At 54.8% G+C, this 19,531-nt stretch overlaps 1 protein-coding gene across 5 annotated transcripts; it reads left to right on the top strand.

The window, feature by feature from the left end:
- The first annotated feature begins 3,149 nt into the window (after window positions 1-3,149).
- SUN2 (Sad1 and UNC84 domain containing 2) lies at window positions 3,150-19,246 on the top strand. Of its 5 annotated transcripts, none has more exons than XM_074375557.1 (18): window positions 3,150-3,393; window positions 5,764-5,924; window positions 6,788-6,990; window positions 7,370-7,507; window positions 8,083-8,178; window positions 8,529-8,622; window positions 9,624-9,694; window positions 10,987-11,114; window positions 12,417-12,671; window positions 13,111-13,188; window positions 13,668-13,711; window positions 14,274-14,439; window positions 14,808-15,029; window positions 15,274-15,358; window positions 15,714-15,829; window positions 15,979-16,146; window positions 16,521-16,613; window positions 17,560-19,246. In XM_074375557.1, exons 2-18 carry the CDS (start codon window positions 5,800-5,802, stop codon window positions 17,671-17,673), a joined length of 2,196 nt encoding a protein of 731 aa, XP_074231658.1. In that variant the 5' UTR covers window positions 3,150-3,393; window positions 5,764-5,799; the 3' UTR covers window positions 17,674-19,246. The 5 variants fall into 5 exon arrangements, with proteins under 5 accessions (XP_074231658.1, XP_074231660.1, XP_074231656.1 ...); XM_074375559.1 differs by having other exon boundaries at window positions 3,161-3,317; XM_074375555.1 differs by lacking the exon at window positions 3,150-3,393 and adding an exon at window positions 3,447-4,131 and having other exon boundaries at window positions 15,277-15,358.
- The last annotated feature ends 285 nt before the right edge of the window (window positions 19,247-19,531 follow it).

Raw genomic sequence — 19,531 nt, 5'->3', positions numbered from 1 at the left:
GCTCCGCCCCTCACTTGACGTCACCGAGGAAACAGGCCAAGAAGCCTTGTCGAGTTGACCGTCACACAGCCAGTTGCGTGACAGACAGGACAGTTGTTATTATTCGCATTTTACAAATGAGAGGTGCAGTGGCTCACAGAGCAGGTCACAGAGCAAGCCAGTGGTGCCCCGGCCTAGACCCGGGGCCGCAGATTCTGCATCCTCCTTGCTTTTCACCACAGCCCACGCTGATGCGGGACCTCTCAGGGCTGCTGCTGCTCTGGATCTGTGTGTGTGTGGGGGGGGTTCTGTGGCCCCAAAGCACTCGGGTTGGTCCCCTGGCAAGCAGGCGCTGGGGCAGGAGCCAGCTGAGGCTCCTCTCACTGAGCTGTTCCTCAGCATTCCCAGTGCAGAGCCAACTTCTCCATGAAGCAGGGCAGGCATGATGCCCAGGATGCAGGATGCTTTGGGGGCCCCCGGAAATCTTTTCATTTCTTTTAAAACTGGAAGAAGAAGAAAAACTGGAAGAAAAATTAAGTATAATAATGATGAACACTTACTCATGAATCAAGCCTAGATAATAGTCGTCTTTCTACCAATGTGGTGGTAGAAGATAATTTTAAATCTTTTTTATGAAGGAAGGGGTCCCCAAGGCAAAAGGGCCTGGCAACGGAGAAAGGCATCCTGTGGCCCCACAGCAGTGGCCACATTGTCAGCCACCAGGACCCTGTTCCAGCCAGGGCCAAGCTGGCCACCTCCACCCTGCCACTGTTTATGAAATGATGATGGGAGAAAGGAGTGGTAAGAACCGAGCAGTGAAAAAGAGAAGAGGGGTGACAGGAAAAGACTAGACAAATGAACAGCTGCCGGACAGACAGCGGAGTCTGGAAGGACCAAGCCCTGCTGAGGGAGAAGATGGCAGAGAGGCCGGGGCAGCAGAGACGGGGAGGCAGGGCTGTGTGAACACACTCGGCTGACAGGTGCTGTCAGAGAGGATGGTCCAGAAAGAGGGAGGGGCTTGGCACAAGTGTGGGAGCCTTGAACAACTAGGCCAGGAATTTCCCAGGGGCCCTTATGACGGACCCCTATGTGGCTGCTGTAACAAGTTACCACAAATTTGGTGACTTAAAGCAAGAGATATTTATTCTCTTACACTTTAGAAGACCACAAGTCCAAAATCAAAATCACTGGGCCAAAATCAAAGTGTCAGCAGGGCCCTGCTTTCTAGAGAGTCTCTAGGGAAGAAGCCGTTCCTGGCTTTTCCCAGCTTCTGGTGGCTGCCAGCATTCCGGGTCTCATGGCCACACACTCTGCGGTCAGTCCCTTTGCTCCTTCCTCTGTCTCTTATAAGGACACTGGTGATATTACATTTAGAGCCCACCCCGATAATCCAGGATAACCTCCCCATCTCAAAATCCTTCATTCAATCACATCTGCAAAGACTTTCCATGTCCAGTAACATTCACTGCTTCCAGGGATTAGGACCTAACATCTTTGGGGCTAATAATTCACTTACTACAGGCCCACAGAAGCAACACAGTTTACTAGAGGGCTGCCTCCAGCCAGCCTGTGGGCCTGGCCCTTGCCTGAAACCAGTGGAAGGCACGCAGCCTCTTGCTTTACAAACCAGCACATCCTGGGAAAGGTCCTCAGAGAGGAGTGAAGCCGGCTCTGCAGTGCAGGTGGCGGGATGTGGAGACTCCCCTGGAACTGGCGAGGACAGAACCAGGGAGTTAAGCACCTTGAGGAGAAGAAGGTGTCAAGATAAGGCCCCTCCCTACCTGGACACTGACTCTAAATCTGATTTGAATTCTTATTTCACTCATTCCACGTTCAGCAGATGCTCAGACATGATCCAGGCCCTGTGCCAGGTTCTGAAGTGCCGGCCCTTGTCCTCAGGGAGCTCGTATGCAGTCTAACCCCAGAAGCAAGCACTGTTGTCTTCAAGATGCTGTAAGTGCAGGTGAGGCCCCTCTTTTCCAGGTGGGGCAATGCAGGCCGAGGGAAGGTGGGTTGTTTTTGTCTGGAGTGGACTTAGCATAAGGGCTTCACATTTCTTCACTCTCCTACCCCAGCACCTTCCCGTCCGGTCTCAGTGGTTTTGTCGTTTCTAGTCTCTTCCTCTTGGCACTTTAAAAGTGAAATAACGACACTTCTCCCTTACAAGAGCTTGCACAGGAAGTAACTCCTCCCAAGCTGGGCCCTTTCTCTGCATCTGTAGAGTTGGTCAGTGGGGAGCCAGGGCAGGGACCCTTGGAGTCAGGCAGCATTTTCTTCATTTAGTATTCAGCGCTCATTCCACATGCAGATCTGAGAAAGGCAGAGGAACAGGTAGCCATCCTCACCTTCTCGGCACCAACTGTGGCATGCTTCCTCCTTAAAACCCATAAAAGCTTCTGCCCTGAAATTTGGGGGCCCTGGGGTCAGACTGGGAAGCGGCAGAGCCTTCTGCCTGATCTGGAATCCCCAAGTCAACCTTGAAATGGAAAACACGCAGGCTTGGGTGTAGAGAGAATCTTCTAATTTCAATTTTGCCTCTTTAACTGTGTGACTTTAAGCAAATCACTTAAAAACTCTATGAACCCGTTTATTTATTGTAAAAAAAAAAAAAAGTGTAGAAATGCCCAAAAGAACACTTGTGCCTCCAACAATCATTTGAGGGTTCAGTAAGGGCCAACTAGGTGCTACCCCTCCCAGTGGGCCCTAGGCCAGGGGTCATCAGCCTCCTTATTCCCTTGGGCCATCCTCGGGGAGGCTGTGCCCCCAACCATAGTGCCTTTAGGGTCCTGGCACCCCGGCCCTGTGGAGTCAGCTTGCTGAGCGCTGGAACCCAGAAGGCCGTGAGTGGGGGGAGGCTCACGAGGCAGCGCTAGTAGACGGCTCAGGTGTTTTGAGCCACCAGCTCCGGAATCAAGTGCGCAGTCAGGCCCGGCCGAGCCCCTGCTGGCAGACCCCAGTGGAGTCCTCCCGCAGCCAGGTGTCGCTCCCACGCCGGCACCTCCCACGAGCAGACTCTCGCCTGGCCGCGCCCCGCTTGCGGGGCCCACGCGGCGGGCGGGGCGAGCCGGGGGCCTTTGTGTTCAAATGGTCCAATGGGCGGCGACAGTGGGCGGTGACGCGGGGAGGGGCCTGGCCAATGGGCTGCGGCCTGTCAGCGTTGACTGACAGGCACACACATACACACTTGGCCACGAGCGCGCCGCCTGGCCCCACTCGCGCAGCGCCGTTCTGCGCGGGCCGTATTGTCCGTCCGCCCGCCTGCCCGCCTTATCCAGCGTCGCCGCTCCCAGCTTGCCCCGGACCCCCGCGCCGAGCGCTGGTCCCCGGACTCTGACGCGGTAAGGGGGGGGGCGCCTGGGCGACGCGGCGGGCCTCCGACGTTCCCGGCCCTTCCCCGAGCAGCGGCGGCAGCAGGTAACAGCCGGCCGTGGGCCTCTGGCGGGCGGACGCGCGGGGCGAGGGTGGTGGGCTGGCCTCGTCCGCCTCCCCTCGGGTCCAGGACCCGGCCTGACCCCGGGGTCATCGTTGGGCGGCACCGGCCAGAGCCAAACTGCCCAGGCCTGGTTCTTCGTCTCCGGGCCAAGCTGGGCCGGGCTCCAGCCCCGCCCGGCGCACGCCCCTGGGCCGATCGGGAAGGGTCAGCACTATGCAAAGGCCGCCCTGACTCATCGGCAACTCCCGGTCCCACTGGTCAGTCCGGAGGGCGGATGTCTCCAGGCGGGACTTCCCCGGGCCGAACCTCCCCGGCAGGAGGGGAGAGAAGGCCCCGCTGTCCCAAACTGGCTCAGGGCAGTGCCTGCGTTTCCGTGCCAGTCAGGCAGTTTCCAGGGGCAGGCAGTTCTCTGCTCCTGCCGCCGCCTGTCAGAACTCTGGGAATAGGAGGAAGGACCATTTTGTTCAGTTCTGAAAAAAAGAAGCAGCAGCCAAACAAAACAAATAGGGGGCGGGGGTGTGACTTAGAGCGAGAGGCAGGGCAGGCGCGTGGTTGGTAAATAACCTCCGCAGGTTCAGCCAGTAGGAAATGAAGGGAGAATGGAGATAGCACCTGGAGATTTTTACAGGTCCCACGAGGGAATAAAGTGCGAAAACGTCCTGCGGAGGACGCCCAGGATCTAGATTAAGTCTGAAGACTGGATGGATACTGCCGTAAAAGTTTGTGACGGGGGCGCGGAAAGATGGAGCTAAGAAAATGATGTGGTTCAGCTCACTCGTCGGGAGGGATGTTTTATTTGAGGGTTTCTTAACTGACTGTATTTGTGTGTGAGGTGGGGGGGGGTTATTCTGACTCTCCTATAGGCTCACGTCTTGTTTTGTTTTGGAGGATGGACCTTGACCTGCATTTTGTGAAACCCAGACTCAGTGGTAAACAGTTTTGTGATAGCCGACTGTACGGGAAAGACTAAAAGGCACCCCTGGGAGGGTGGAGGCAGACTGCTGGCGGTTTTCAGCACCCCTTCCCCCTTCCACACACAAACACACACCTCCATCTGAATATTTATTTATATTTTTGCCAGCGGCAGCTTGAGTTCTGTAGAAACACACTGCTTTGTTCCTACTCCGGGGCAAAAGCTTCAACTTCAGCAGGGCAGGGCTTAAGAGGAGGAGCCTGTGTGGGCCTCTGGAGCTTTCAGGTGGGGAGGGCAGTAGTGGGGGTGGAATTACCTTATAAGGAGTGGAATCTAGAAAAAGACCCAGACCTAGACCCAGACCCAGACCCTGCTGTGGCTACTATCAATATCACCTAAAACTAGGGCAGGATGCCAGGTGGGCCTCCTACCTGTGAAGACACCAATAAGACCAAGACATGAGGCAGCTTGTTTTGCAGAAGAGGACTTTCTAGAATTCCTCAGCTGGACTAACCAGATCTTCTGGTTTCTGTAGTCTGAATTGGGATGTATTAGAGCATATGGCCACCGCACAACCCAGAGAACTAGTCATTTAAGTATCAACCAGGAATATTAGGTGTGATAACAAGTTGCAAGTACTAGGGACTCCTGAGCCAGCTGAAGTGAAACAGTTACTTTGTGATACAGGCCAGCAAAGGCAACGTGTTCACACTGCTCACGCTGGTCTTCGAGATTTTGAATTTGGGTTTCTAGAGCTGAAAAGTTTATGAATCCTCCTTGAGTTGTAGAATGCCGCGCTTTACCAGATCTTTTCGCCTTGGCCTCCTTTGAGTCCTTGTTATCAATTCCAGAGCCTTGGTTTCCCACCCACGTAGTGACTGATGTGGTTGGAAGAGATTGACCGTAATCCCACACTCATACTGCTGCTCCACTTGACTGTTTTGTTAGTTTGTTAACAAGTATTTGTTGTGTAACAACTCTGTCTGCAGCCTGTTCTGAACATATTGGAGGCTATAAAAGACTCTAGTTGGAGACACAACAACACACTCCGGAAACAACTTGAAAACTTTTTGGTAGAGTGGAAAGGCCCAGGCCCTGCTGCCTGTCAGATCTGAGCTCAAACCCTGACTCTGTCACTTACAGGCTGGATGGCTGTGGGCAGGTTACTGATCACCTTAGTGTCTCAGTTTCCCCCCTTGCACGATGGGAGTAATGACACCTCCCTTGCTCCCTTGGTCATAAGGATCAGAAATGGGTATGTAAGCAGCCGGGTACCTGGGATGCTTAATAGATGCCCCATCTCACCCACATCTCGGGCTGTTTTTGTTGAACATACAGGAGGTGGTCTGTTTGCTGGGGTCCAGTGCCTTGTCTCTCCTCCCCTGGGGAGGGGCTGAGAACAGCCCCAAGCCTCATGTGGCCTCCTTTCTCTCCCAAGACTTCTTCAGGGGCAGGGTCCTCATCCCACCTCATCATGTCTCGACGAAGCCAGCGCCTCACGCGCTACTCCCAGGGTGACGATGACGGCGGCAGCAGCAGCAGTGGAGGGAGCTCGGTGATGGGGAGCCAGAGCACTGCGTTTAAAGACAGCCCTCTCAGGTAGGGCTGCCCCGCCCCCAACCATGGATCACTCTGACCACACAGCATGTGGCTTGGGCGGTTTACTGCATAACCTCTTCCTCTTGCAGCCTTTGTGGGCAGAGGTCAGACATCCATGTCCAGTCCGAGGGACATGCACACCTATGGGGATGCCAGGGCTCACGGCTGTGTCCTCTCCCCGTACTATGAGCCAGGCTGCTGCCCTCGTGTTCAGAGAACAGGAAGTGGGGAGAGGCAGCTTCAAGAATAAGCCAGTCCGGAAACCCCAGAACAGAGAGCCGGGCTCACAGGAACCCCTTCTGCTGTGGATGGATGGGTGTGCCAGTCTGGCTATCCTCCCAGCCCCACACTCATGTGTCACACCATCTATAGGGCCTCGGTAGGGCCAGCGAAGCAGCTGAGGAGAGGAGCAAGTCCGAGGGGCACTGGGACACGAGCTTAGGCAGGCCCCCGCTTCAGCCTGCTCTGCTTGCAGCCGGGAGGCCCGGATGGCAGCCCCTGAGGCTTTGACTAGCACTAGGAGGCTGGGTCGGATTTGCCTGGGTTTTCAGTGGGTTGTAGAAATTACTAATCCATTAGGAAGCATGAGAGAACACTTTGGCTTTGAAGTTAGAGACCTGGATTTGAATCCTGGCTCCATCACTTACTGATGATGTCACCTAACTGCTTGTGAGATATAGAGATAGTGGGAGCAGAGAAAGTACCTGCTTTGCGGACTAGACAGTCAGCAGATGAAAGTTGTTAGTTGCCCAGCAACAGGGCCGACCCACTCACCAGAGGAGGGCAGAGCAGCCGCTTTCCCATTCCCAGCCAGGCTCACCTGCCTGCTCCCACCTCCCCTCTTCCTGGCTGATATCCCACAGGACGTTGAAGAGGAAGTCCAGCAACATGAAGCGCCTCTCCCCAGCACCGCAGCTGGGCCCTTCCTCCGACGCACACACCTCCTACTACAGCGAGTCTGTGGTCAGGGAGTCCTACATAGGCAGCCCCCGGGCCGCCGCCCTCGCCGCCTCCCTCACTAGGAACTCCATCCTGGACGACCAGCTGCATGGGGACTCCTACTGGAGTGAGTGTCCACCACCTTTCTCCAAGGCCTTTGCTTTCTCTGCTTCCTCTGGAAATTTATGGTCCAAAAGTCTCCCCCGGGGAAATTTTCAAACCACTGCTGGGCCAGAAGTGGGGCTCCCTGTCTTTGGAAACCCTTGGAAGAGCAGCCTAGTGTCTGAACTCCCAGGCCCTTTAAGATGATAAAATAGCCACTTTATCATCTTAAAGGGACCAGTCCCACCGCACCTTCCTTTGGACCCAGAGAGCTCGGGAGGGGCTAAGAGCAGAGTCCATCTGCTTATCAGAGTTGCTCCCCAGGGTGTCCCCATAAGTCCCTCTGGAACACCCTCCTCAGGGCATCTCAGCCCCAGGAGAACCCTACATTCTTCCCTCCGCAGGTGAGGACCTGCGGGTGAGAAGGAGGCGAGGCACAGATGGCACTGAGAGCAGCAAAATCAACGGGCTCCCTGAGAACAAGCTCTCTGAGGACTTCCTCGGGTCTTCCTCGGGCTACTCTTCCGAGGATGACTACGTAGGTAGGGGACGCCCTCCCTCCCTAGCCTCAGGGAGATGCTCCACCAGGTTCCCGGGCTGCTGGGGAGGTGATGGGAAGCCAGGAAAGGCACCCCTGACAGCTTGGGAGAGCCCAGTATTTGGCTGGGCATCCCTGCTATGCCACCATGGTACCCTGAGCCCAGGCCTGAGTGGCCCTCAATACACTGGGCTGAGATTGCCCTGGCCCCACATGGCCTGAGCAGCCTGTGGCCAATTCCCTTGTTTCACTCATTCCCAGAAAGGGTTTTAATGTGGGATTTCACATGTAGGAGGTGCTTGATCCCCTAGTCCAGTTCTGATCAGTGGTTTGAAGATTGCTGGCGAGGAGAGGGAAGCAGACACAGACTTCAAGGGAAATAAAATGTCAGAAGCCTGGCACATCATTCTGCCAGCGTTTACTAACCTGCTAGCTGCCAGCCTGTATCATTTGGGGGCTCAAAGGAGAGTGACACGGTCTCAGCTCACAGTCTAAAGGGGAAGACAAGTGACAGTCTCCATGTCCCAGGGCTCTTAAGAGTGAGGACAAGCTGAGCTGGTTCCCTCTCCTTCCCTGCAGGTTACTCAGAGACAGACCAGCGGGGTTCAGGTTCACGGCTCCGAAACGCTGTGTCTCAGGTGGCCTCTTTTTTCTGGATGGTGGTCACTTCTCCAGGTGGGTGCTGGCTGCTCTGGGCACGTGTTTCCACTCTCTCTGGCAGCCTCTTGCTCCCATCTCTCTGCAGTCAGGCATCCAGCCCATTACAAAGGGACTGTAGGACCGTGGGGGAAAGCTCCTTCTAGAGTAATCACTGGGAGCCAGGAGCCTTGGGAGCACCCTCATTTGGAAGCTGGATGGAGGGCATTGGCAGAGTGGGCAGGTGGGATTATAAGAACTGGGTATCGGAGAACAGGACACAGGCGCACTGGCAGTCAGGGCCAGGGTAGGGGCAGGGAGGGCTGCAGGTGGGGACACACGGGCCGATGGCTCAGGGTGGCACTTAGGCTCAACGGGCCCTCTTCCAGGCCGGCTCTTCGGACTCCTCTACTGGTGGATTGGCACCACTTGGTACCGCCTCACGACAGCTGCCTCCCTCCTTGATGTCTTCGTTTTAACCAGGTGAGCAAGACTGAGAGGGAATCAGAAGGCCCCAGGACAGAAGGGGCCGACGAAGCATCTAAACTGGAATGTGGTTGTTTCTCTGAAGGTTTTTCCCAGTTAACTTGCACCTTTTACTAGTGAGTGTGGAGTGGGTGCAGAGCCCCTCCCTGCCTGACAGGCTGGAACTCAGAGTCAGGTTTTGCTCCTTGAATCGACAGCTCTGCAGGGAGTATTCTGGAACACAGGTTCTGATTTCTTCCTGAGCACTTCCTGCTAAATGCCAGCCCAGCCACATCTGAGTCTCAGACGAGCCTGGCCCTCCTCCTGCTGGCCAGGCCTGAGGCTCTAGGCAGCCAGTGTGTTTCCCAGAACGTTCAGCTTCCCAATTGGCCGTGGTGATCTAGACTCCTGGTGTTCAGCACATCGTGTACAGAAACCATGAACAGGTTTTGCCTGAGGATACTTTAGGTTTGCTCCCCAGGTCCCTGACCTGGCAGAACCAGAATTTGGGGACTGACCCTTGGGCAGAGGAAAGAAAACAGCCAGGAAGTCAGGGTCCCTCTGGCCATAATCCTGGTTGTAGTGGGCAGCTAGCTATGTTGAGAAGAGGGGCAAGGACAGATTCATGTCACCAGAAAAGGGTCCTCATTTTTCTAAAAGAAAACATTGTTTGTTTAAGGAGTTCCGTGGGGTTTTTTGGGTTTTTTTTTAAATATTTGCTTGCTTAGAGGACCTCTTATATGTGAAAGTTTTAGGTTATTCAAAGGCCTCAGTTTTTATTTTTAATACAATCAATAAAATTCACAGAGTGAGAATTGTCCCCATCACTCCAAGCAAGCCCTTCAGGTAAAGCCCTGAAGCATCTAATCTGGCCCTGGCAAGACAGAGGCTTGAGGGCATTCCCTCCTAGGCTAGTTCAGCACTCAGGAAAAAGTCTCAAAGAACCTCCTGGAGGCACAGAGAGGCCCTGGCGCCCTCCTGACACCTCCACCTCCTCTCTCTCCCCTCCTGTGGTCCAGGCGTTTCTCATCCCTGAAGACGTTCCTGTGGTTCCTTTTGCTGCTGCTGCTGCTGACTGGCCTGACCTATGGTGAGCTTGCCCGCTGTCACAGGAAGGGGTTGGGTGAGAGCTTGTAGAGATGGGCTGGCGAGCTAGAGGGGCAGGACAGAGTGTGGGCCGAGGCTGGTGCAGAGCAGAAGTGTGAAACCTTGAGGGATAGTGATTGCCTACAAAAAAGGGAAGGAGGCAGGGTAAGGGGGGTTGGATCCAGCCTGGGCAGCATCCTGTCTGCCTCTCCTGTGTCCTCCGCTGGCCAGTGCTGCCACATTCTCAGGATGTCCGGTGGGTGGAAGGGGAAGTGCCCCGATCCACTGATTTTGTCCTTGGTTTGGGCTGCTATGCCAGACTGCCTGACATGTCTCAAGCATCCTTGGAGCCCCCAGGGCTGGAACATGCCCTAGTACAGGCGTATTAGGGTAAAAAGCAGGGACTCTGACACTGTTATGATTAGTAGTCATTTTCCTCCATTCCAAATCAGGACGTAGTCTGGGTGAGTGAATAATTGTTACATCAAGTTCAGTCTTCAGCTATGTTTAAGATCAAGACAATGAAGTAGTAAAAAGAAGTAAGAGCCCCTTTTGGCACTAAGATGCCTGTCATCTACAAGATGCTCTACATTGTCTGCCTCCAGCAGGTGCAACAGGAAGCACATGACTACCAGACTTTGAGTCAGACCCTCTGGACGGGCCCACACTTACTGCTCTCCCTGAGCTGGTCACTCCACCCCTGTGCCTTTCAGATTTTCCCTGTGCGTCTCCTTGTGACACCATCACGAACTTGGCTCCACCAATCCCACAAGGGGATGGTGAAACAAACTGAAATAACACATGGGAACATGCTTCCTGAACAAAATGCTATAAGATTATAAAGGATCATTATTATTTTAAGGGCAGTGCCCAGTTTCCACTGGATATGAACACACTGTTCTTGTAACAGGAAACAGAAAGGAAATCCACACTTGGAAAAATGTTCTACCTTAGTATAATTAAAGAAATACAACTTGAGTAGATGCTAAACCCATAAAACCAACTCTTAAAAAAAATAAAGCATGGTCTTTAATTGTAAATTGGTAAAATTGAGCCTGGGGGGCATAGGGGCAACTCATGAAATTGTGAAACTCACATGAAATTATCAAATCAAAAGTTGAACACATATGAACAATAATTACAACTATGTAAAAAGTGTGGAAGTTCAGTGATAGAGGTGGGAACAATGTAGAGCATCTTGCAGATGCGCTGCTGATTAGGCTGTGGTCCTCGCCCTTGCGCACCTCCTTGCTTGTGGCCCGGGGCCTGGGTAACCATCCTATCCTCCGTTTGCAGGAGCGTGGCATTTCTACCCCTACGGGCTGCAGACGTTCCACCCCGCCCTGGTTTCCTGGTGGGCCGCGAAGGGCAGCAGTGGGCAGCATGAGGTGTGGGGGTCCAGAGACTCGTCCCCACATTTCCAGGTGAGCATCTTAGGTCACAGGCTGCCCCTCACAATGTAGGTACCATCGCAGTCCCTGCCCATACTCCTTACACACAGCTGGAGAGGTGCTGCCTCGTCTCCCAGGATACCCCTTTTTCTACTGTTTGGGATGCAGGTGTCGGGGGGATGTTTTGTCTGCACTTAAATATGACTCAAAACTGTCCAAAAGTTATTTGCCATCTTAAACACAGAAAACAGAAGGAAAAAGAATCAGACAAATCATCTTATCTACTTTGTTCCTTTTCAATAGAATTTCACAGGGATTTACTGAGCACCTTCCATGAGTCAGGTAATGTCCTGGTCTGTTACCTGTTACCACCAGATACACCCCCCCCCAAATCAGTGCCTTTAAAGTATCAGCATTGGAGTAGCTCATGAGTCTGCAGGTCCTCTGGGTGGCTCTTATGGTCTGAGCAAGAACAGCTGATCTTGGCTGGGCCCCTTCGTGTGTCTGCGGCTGACTGGTGGGTCAGCAGGTGCGGGCTGGCCTAGGCCTTGCCTAGGCGGGCCATCTTCTCCATGCACCTTGGCTGTCCAGCAGGCTAGCCTGGGCTTGTTCTCAGCGGTGGGGCAGGGTTTCAAGAAAGCAGAATCGGGCCAGACCTTGAGGCCCAGATTCAGAACCAGCACACTGTCACTTCTGCCATGTTCTGTTGGTTGAAGCAAACCTCAGAGCCAGGCCAGATTCACAGACAAGGAAAAACTCCACCTCTGCGAGGCTGCATTGCAGAGGGCACAGACGCGGGGAGTGGCCATTTTTGCAACCTGCAGAGGCTAAAGATGGGTCAGGCCCAGGCCGTGCCTGTGGTCTGGTGGAGGGTGATGAGCACACAACGAGAATGTGTGTGTGCAGGTCCTGGGGTCCAGAAAAAAGTGTAAAACTCAGTGTTCCCTATTTGTAAGTGTTTGAACTTTGCTTGCATCCCGCTGAATTCAATGTGGTATCACGTTTTTAACCATTTATTTTGGTGGATTTTACTTTCCCAAATTTACTTTGTATTTTACAAAACAATGACATGTCATCTTTAACTTTTCCTTTTTTGAGCATTAGTAAAGATATCAACTGCAATTCAATTTCAGGACTACTTTATCTTGTAAAATGGGGGAAGTAAAAAAATGAACATATCTTAAGCCCAACCTCTACATTCAGTAGACTCCTGCCTTTTAATCGATATTTGACAGACTTTCATAATTTCATTTGGGTATTTCTGGGATTCTCTTCAGGCAGCACTGTTGTCATAAGTCCCTCACCTCTGTGGCTCTTCCCTCCCCGCCCTGCCAGGCTGAGCAGCGCATTCTGTCCCGGGTACACTCTCTGGAGCGGCGCCTGGAAGATCTTGCTGCCGAGTTTTCCTCCAGCTGGCAGAAGGAGGCCCTGCGGCTGGAACGCTTGGAGCTGCGGCAAGGGGCAGGGGGCCAGGGAGGCAGCGGCGGCCTGAGCCACGAGGACACCCTGGCGCTTTTGGAGGGGCTGGTGAGCCGCCGAGAGGCTGCCCTGAAGGAGGACTTCCGCAGGGACACCGCTGCTCGGATCCAGGTGGGAGAGAGGAGCTGGGCGACACCCTGGCTGTGTGGGGTGGAGGAGGCGAGGCCCTGCCCACCCTGACACGAGGGAGACAGCAGTGTGTCATTCGGGGTCAGACAGCTCTGCCCCTTGACAGTTACTCACCTTCTCTAAGCCTTAGTTTCCTCTTTAAAATGGAGACTCTCCTGTCTGCCCGCCCCTGGTTGTGAGGACACGAGCGTGCAGGGTACCTGGCACGAGGCCCACGTGGGTGTGGCACACCATGTAGGTGTGTGGTAAAGATCAAGAGGAGTCTTGCATGTTTCCAAGAAGCACTGCAGCAGAAAGGCTGTGAGCTGAAGTTTGCAGTCAAACAGGCCTGGTTCGAATTCTAGTTACACCACTTACTGGTTGTAAGCAGTTCTCTGAGCACAACTCATAAAACCCTCAGCCTCTCTCCTATGCCTGGTAGGAAGAACTGGTCACCCTGAGGGCAGAGCATCAACAAGACTCAGAGGACCTCTTCAAGAAGATTGTCCAGGCCTCCCAGGTTGGTGGGCTTGTGGGCACTTGGGGCCTACAGTGGGGCCTGATCAGTTCATTGTCTGTTCTCGGGCTGAGAGAGACAGCTGGGTCCCGAAGGGCCTGATTAGATGCAGAATGAGGAGAAGAGCATGTAGCCTCCTGACTTCTGCTTAAACTGAATCCACCTGGGCTGGAACACTCTGCGGGGATGCCCTGGGAGTGTGCTTGAGGACAGGAAGGGCTACTTTCAAGCGGCCTGTTGTGTTGTGTGTAACTTGCTGAGTGAATGGGTGAACTGGTGAGCGCCTAAGTGCCACAGATGCAGGGTGAGACTCCTGTAAGGACCTCACTCAGGAGGTCAGTGTCATGCTTGCTGGAACAGTCAGGAGGCCCGGGATGGGGATGTGGTTAAACAAAGACCCCACAGGGAACAGTCCCTGCTCTGGGAGACTGATTGCTGTGAGCCTGACGTTTCTTGTATTGGTCCCTTCTTCCCGCTTATAGGAGTCTGAGGCTCGACTCCAGCAGCTGAAGTCCGAGTGGCAAAGGTAACAGGCACTGCCATCTAGCCTAGGCCTGCTCCTTCCCACCCCCACCCCCTGACAGGACTTGGGGAGCAGAGCCCCACAGCAGAGTTCTGACTGTGCTTGAAGCAGAGAGGGAGGTGGCTGAAAACTAGCTCAGGCCCCCTGCTCAGAGTCCGTCCTTGAGATGCAGTGGAGGTGGGGCGGGGGCTAAGGCACTGCAGGATTGGGATTCACGGGTTCTCTGATGGGCATACTGTCTTCTCTGTACAGCCTCGTGCAGGCTGTCTTCCCACGCCCCAGACGTCTGTACTTGTGGAGGGTGTGAGAGCTAAGGCAGAGTGAATTGTGGGTCTGGGCTTAGAAAGGGAATGGGATAAGAATTCGCTCCTTGGGACAGGCAAGCCAAGTCACAGGCACCAGAGCTGCATTCTACAGCCAGAACTTCCAAGAGCAGGCCTTGCCCTCCCCAGTGGGTGGTGGGCAAGCACTTATATCAGGTGCCAATAGGGGATCCTCTTGTTTCCCCAGCATAGCCTTACCCTCACCGGAGATCCAAGGCTTACTCTTCTCTCTTTGGGAGTAGGATGACCCAGGAGTCCTTCCAGGAGAGCGCTATGAAGGAGTTCGGGCGGCTGGAGAGCCAGCTGGCAGGCCTGCGGCAGGAGCTGGCAGCCCTGACCCTGAAGCAGAGCTCGGTGGAGGACCAAGTGGGCCTGCTGCCCCAGCAGCTCCAGGCTGTGCGGGACGACGTGAGTTGGAACCATCCAAGTCCCCTGCTGAACACCCCTCCTCTGAGACAGTCCTGGGAGTCTGCACAGCAGAGAGCCTCTTGCCCCTGTAGCCTTAGTCCCACAAGCCCCCACTTTGGACTTAGCACAGTTGCTGGCTTTCTTTGACAGAAGTTCTGCCTGTTTTCTCATTGATTACGTGGAGGGTTCATAACTCGCATCCTTGTGGCCTGAGCAGGCATGCGCGGGCTCTCCCCTTGCAGCAGGGTGCGGGTTCCCTGTGCCCTCTACCCAAGCCTAGCACCACCTCACCCTGGCCAGGGCTGTGCCATGGCAGCTTCCACTGTCCCTGTGAGCCTCCCAGAGTGAGACCTTTTTTTGGTGCCTAGGTGGAGTCTCAGTTCCCTGCCTGGATCAGCCAGTTCCTTCTCCGAGGTGGGGGAACCCGTACGGGGCTCCTTCAGCGAGAGGAGATGCAAGCTCAGTTGCAGGAGCTGGAGAGCAAGGTCCTCGCCCACGTGGCCGAGATGCAGGGCAAGTCGGCGAGGGAGGCCGTGGCCAGCCTGGGGCTGACACTGCAGAAGGAAGGCGTGATTGGGGTGACAGAGGAGGTGAGGACTGTATGTCTGGACTGCCCCCGATGGATAATCTGTTCCCCCGACACACACACATTGGTTTGGGGTTGGTTTGGGAAGGTGCGCATATGCCTAGGTAAGTGACATGATTATCTGGACACCAGCATGGTGCAGGCGTAGGAGGGCTCAGTCCATGGGTTCCTGGCTCCTAACAGTGGGGGCACAGGGGTGGAAAAGTCTCTGAGTCCCACTACTACTGTTCTGGGTGCCTGTATTTTAGCAGGTGCACCACATTGTAAACCAAGCTCTGAAGCGCTACAGCGAGGACCGCATCGGGATGGTGGACTATGCTCTGGAATCAGGAGGTGTGTACACCTGTCCTCCCTTCCCCCACACTGGCAGGCCCCCTGCATCTGCCAGGGCAGCCGTGGTGCTAGGCAGGCAGGGCTTAAGATCAGCAGAAATCACCCAACCCAGAACTCACAACAAAGGCAGATGAAAACTTGGAAGAATTCAGGATGTCCTGAGCACCATCCCTGGCTGGGGAGGAGTTGATGCTTACAGCTGCTCTGTGGTCTGGGTTAGGTGTGAAGACTGGCTCTCAAAGAGGAGATGGGCAATAGCAGTCCCTGTTCGGGTTCCCTGAGCTGGCGAGCCAAGCGGTTGTCGGGGTCTCCCTCGCAACGCAGGCACCCACCCTGTCTTTCTTTCCTGTCTCAGGGGCCAGTGTTATCAGTACCCGATGTTCTGAGACCTACGAGACCAAGACGGCCCTCCTCAGCCTCTTTGGTATCCCCCTGTGGTACCACTCCCAGTCTCCCCGAGTCATTCTCCAGGTAGGCACCCAGTGAGGACAACAGTGTGAGTGGGGCCCTGAGCACTAGTTGCCTGGGTGACTGTCCCTTCCCAGGTCAGCGAGAGCTGCACTCAGGGCTGGCTGCCTTTGTGACCTGCTGTGTGTTGACCCAACTTTCTTCCTCTCCAGCCAGATGTGCACCCAGGCAACTGCTGGGCCTTCCAGGGTCCCCAGGGCTTTGCTGTGGTTCGCCTTTCTGCCCGCATCCGCCCCACTGCTGTCACCTTAGAGCATGTACCCAAGTCCTTGTCGCCCAACAGCACCATCTCCAGTGCCCCCAAAGACTTCGCTGTCTTTGTGAGTATCCCACCTGGGGGGCCAGAGGGGCTGCAGGAGGACCCAGGGAGTCTCTGTTGAGGATAAAGTTAGGGTCATTCTTTGGCTGGGAGGAAGGGAGCAGATACGGAAGAGATGGCGCCAAGGTGGGAAATGGCATTTCCTCAGGCTGCAGAGGAAGAAACCGAGGCCTAAGGCATTAAGTGACTTGTCACAGACCACAGGACAGCCCCATGTCCAGAGCTCAGGCCCCTGCAGTCCCCGCAGAGGCTGGTGCCTGCCCTGCCGGCTAGGAGGGGGCCAGGGGGGAATCGGGAGGTAGGGTCTTCCTCCCTGGTGGCCAAGGCCCACGTATAAGAGCAGGATCTTCCCTCCCTTCTTCACTCTCTTTTCAGGGGTTTGATGAAGACCTGCAGCAGGAGGGGATGCTCCTTGGCCAGTTCACCTATGACCAGGATGGGGAACCCATTCAGACATTTTATTTTCAGGTATGGGATTCCATTTTGCTAGCAGAGGGGGCATATTTATTTTCCCATCCACTCAGCAAACGTTTTGAGTACTTACCCTAGGCCGGGCACTGGGGGTTCTGAGAAGCCCTGCTTTCCCACAGCTCAAGGTAAAGAACAGATAGCTGTCCAAGTGGCGAGGGAGAGGTGCCCCAAGTAGACATCAGTGCAGGGGAGGGGCCCCTTCCAGATGGGGGTGTTGGGGAAGGCTGCCTGGAAAGGGCAGGTGTCTGAGGAGCATGCCCTGCTGGGCCTCAGGCAGCACAGTGTGGCTGGGGCACTGAGAGGGGCCTCTTGCCTCAACCTGAGTGGGCATCAGTCTTCTAGGCCTTTGTTAGAAACACAGATTCCCAGTCTCCAGCTCAGGTGAGTCTGTGGCAGGTGGCCTGAGCGCCACCCAGGCAAGTCCTAGTGTGAAGAACTGGGTAAGGTGGAAAAGGGACAGAGGCAGGAAGAGAGGCAGGCCTGGCAACCAGGCCAAGGAATTTCAGCCCTCAGCTGAAAATGAGCAGAGGAGACAGAGGCCTGGTAGGAACTTGAGAAAATAATTCTGCTTAATTCAGAGTAAAGGAATTCTTCTTCAGCATCAACATTATCAAACCCTCCATGAAGGTAGTTCTGTTCATTGTGAATAATGAGCTCCTGTGAATTTAGCCCAGTTTGGGATGAATCATGCTGGTGCTCAGCTACAAGGCCATCTTCATGTGGCCATGAGCTGACCTTGAGTGCAGCCTTCCATGGGTTGGTGGCCCTTGAAGCCTCTGGGGCCCCTCGGCCCACCAGCTGAAAACTGCTCCAGGGTCTGAAGCCCGGTTCTCTGCAGCGGCCTGGGCGGGAGGTGTGTCTGGCCTAGGTGCGGCTGTCTTCCCTCTGGTCTGCTGTCTGTCAGTGAGGCCTGAGGACTCTTACCCCTGCCTTCTCTACCCAGGACCCTCAAATGGCCACGTACCAGGTGGTGGAGCTGCGGATCCTGACTAACTGGGGCCACCCCGAGTACACCTGCATCTACCGCTTCAGGGTGCACGGGGAACCCGCCCACTAAGCCTTCTCTGAGCTGCCGGCCAGCTGGGAGGCCAGCGCCTCTCAGCACGTGCCCCCTTCTCTGGGGGTAGGTGAGCAGCACCCCTGCCACTTCCCCCACACGCTTGAAGCACACTGACTTCCAGGAGCAAGAAAGAAGAGCCCTTGGCCCAGCGGAGATAAGAAAGAACACGCAGGCTTTTCTTGACTGGCGGGCAGCTCAGTGGGGACAGCAGGCTTCGGTGTCTCTCTTCGTTCTTTGCTCTCTGCGTGCCAGGCACCGGCCACTACTCCTGGGAGGGTGTATATATGTAGCAAGTCATGGGGAATGGAGGCAGGGAGAGACAATGAGTGCACGTGTTCCAGCAGAGATGGGTGAGACCTGCTTGCCCCTTGCCCGAGGGGAGGGTCAGCATCCAGAGAGCTGCTGTTGTAAATGAAGCAGGTGCCAAAGCCGTCGGTACCAGGCTGTGGCCTGGGGCAGCTGAGCTGCGCCCCCTCCCTAGGCAGGGAAGTGAGGCCCTCTGGGAGGAGGGTGCTCAGGGTGCAGGTTGGGACTGGTACCCTGGCAGGAAGCTCCTGGGAGAGGGCAGCTGGGCTCCCCCAAAAAGCTAGTGCCAGCAACCTAGGGGAGCTTGGTCCATGGGTTTCCTGAAGGGCTTCTATACACTGTATTTGTCCTGGGTCAAGGTGAGCCATGGGGCTTCTTGTACCCTAGAAGGTCTGGCTCCTGTGAGCTTCTGAGGGCTGCTGCCTGTGTGGCTGAGGCTGGAGCCAGCCCTATAGGATTCCCTTCTGCTGGGACAGTACTTGCTTTCTCTCTGATGCTCGGACTGGGGCACTCTGCTCCCCATTTCTGCTAGGGCCTGCCAGTGTCCCAGAGCAAGCTTGCCACAGTCCCCCAGGGTGCGGGGAGCCCTCATTCTTTGAGGCCATGGCCATCTGGGGTCAGCTAAAAGTGTAGGGAGCAGGGGACTCCCTGGACTCTGCATTGTTGGCTCTACCCTAACCCTCATCAGGCCCCTGATGTAAGAGGCCCCTAACCCTCAGCCACCCTGTTGGGGCTTTCTCAGCTCTTGCTCAATTCTGTTTCCTTTCAGACTCATTTTCTATGGGGGGTAGGCAGTCAGGGGTGGGGGGCTGGGTGAAGAAGGTGGGGGCTGACGTGGGCTTTTGGACCCAGCAGTCCCTGATGTATTATGTATATATTTTTCAAGGTCTGTTTTTTTAACTGAAAAGCTAAGGGCTTGATTCCTAGCCCCGTTCTGTGGGGCAGTGGGTGATTTCAGTTCCTTGTAACCTGGCTGCCAAGAGGGGCTTGGGACACTGGTTCCAACTCTGGGTCATTCTGGCCTGTGGGGAGGGGGCAGGAAAGGCTGCTGTGCAGGTGGGCGCCCTGAATGGCTTCCTGGAGGATGGAGCTGGAATGAAGGCAAGGCTCCCCAGCCACCCTGTGGTCCTCCAGCACTGGCCTCTGCCCCCAGACAACCAGGTTTTGCGCTCTCCTGTCACAAATGCTGCACTGTTGGTTAATTTTTTAAATCTCCAGATTCTAATTTATGCCTATGCAAAAAATAAATTATGCCCAGGATTAACGGAGTGTGTGGTTTTATCTGGCCGTTGTACAGGGACTCTGTTCTTGGGGAAAAGAGAATAAATTCTTAGCCAGAACAATGCCCCAAAGACTTATTCCTAAACTTTAGAGAGCAAAGCCTCTCAGCTAAAACCCAGCTGAGATGGGATCTGAGGCAGGCCCTATTCCCGTGACTCTGGGCTCAAGGGTTGACAAGAGAAAGAAGTGAGGTGGCTTTATTAGCCATCACTGATGTCCCATTATGAAGCAGAAGGCTCTTCCTGGGCCTCTCAGTGCCATTTGAGCA

This window comes from Camelus bactrianus, chromosome 12 (assembly GCF_048773025.1).
Source record: "Camelus bactrianus isolate YW-2024 breed Bactrian camel chromosome 12, ASM4877302v1, whole genome shotgun sequence".
Lineage (NCBI taxonomy): Eukaryota > Metazoa > Chordata > Mammalia > Artiodactyla > Camelidae > Camelus > Camelus bactrianus.
This window is presented reverse-complemented; position numbering and strand designations above follow the sequence as displayed.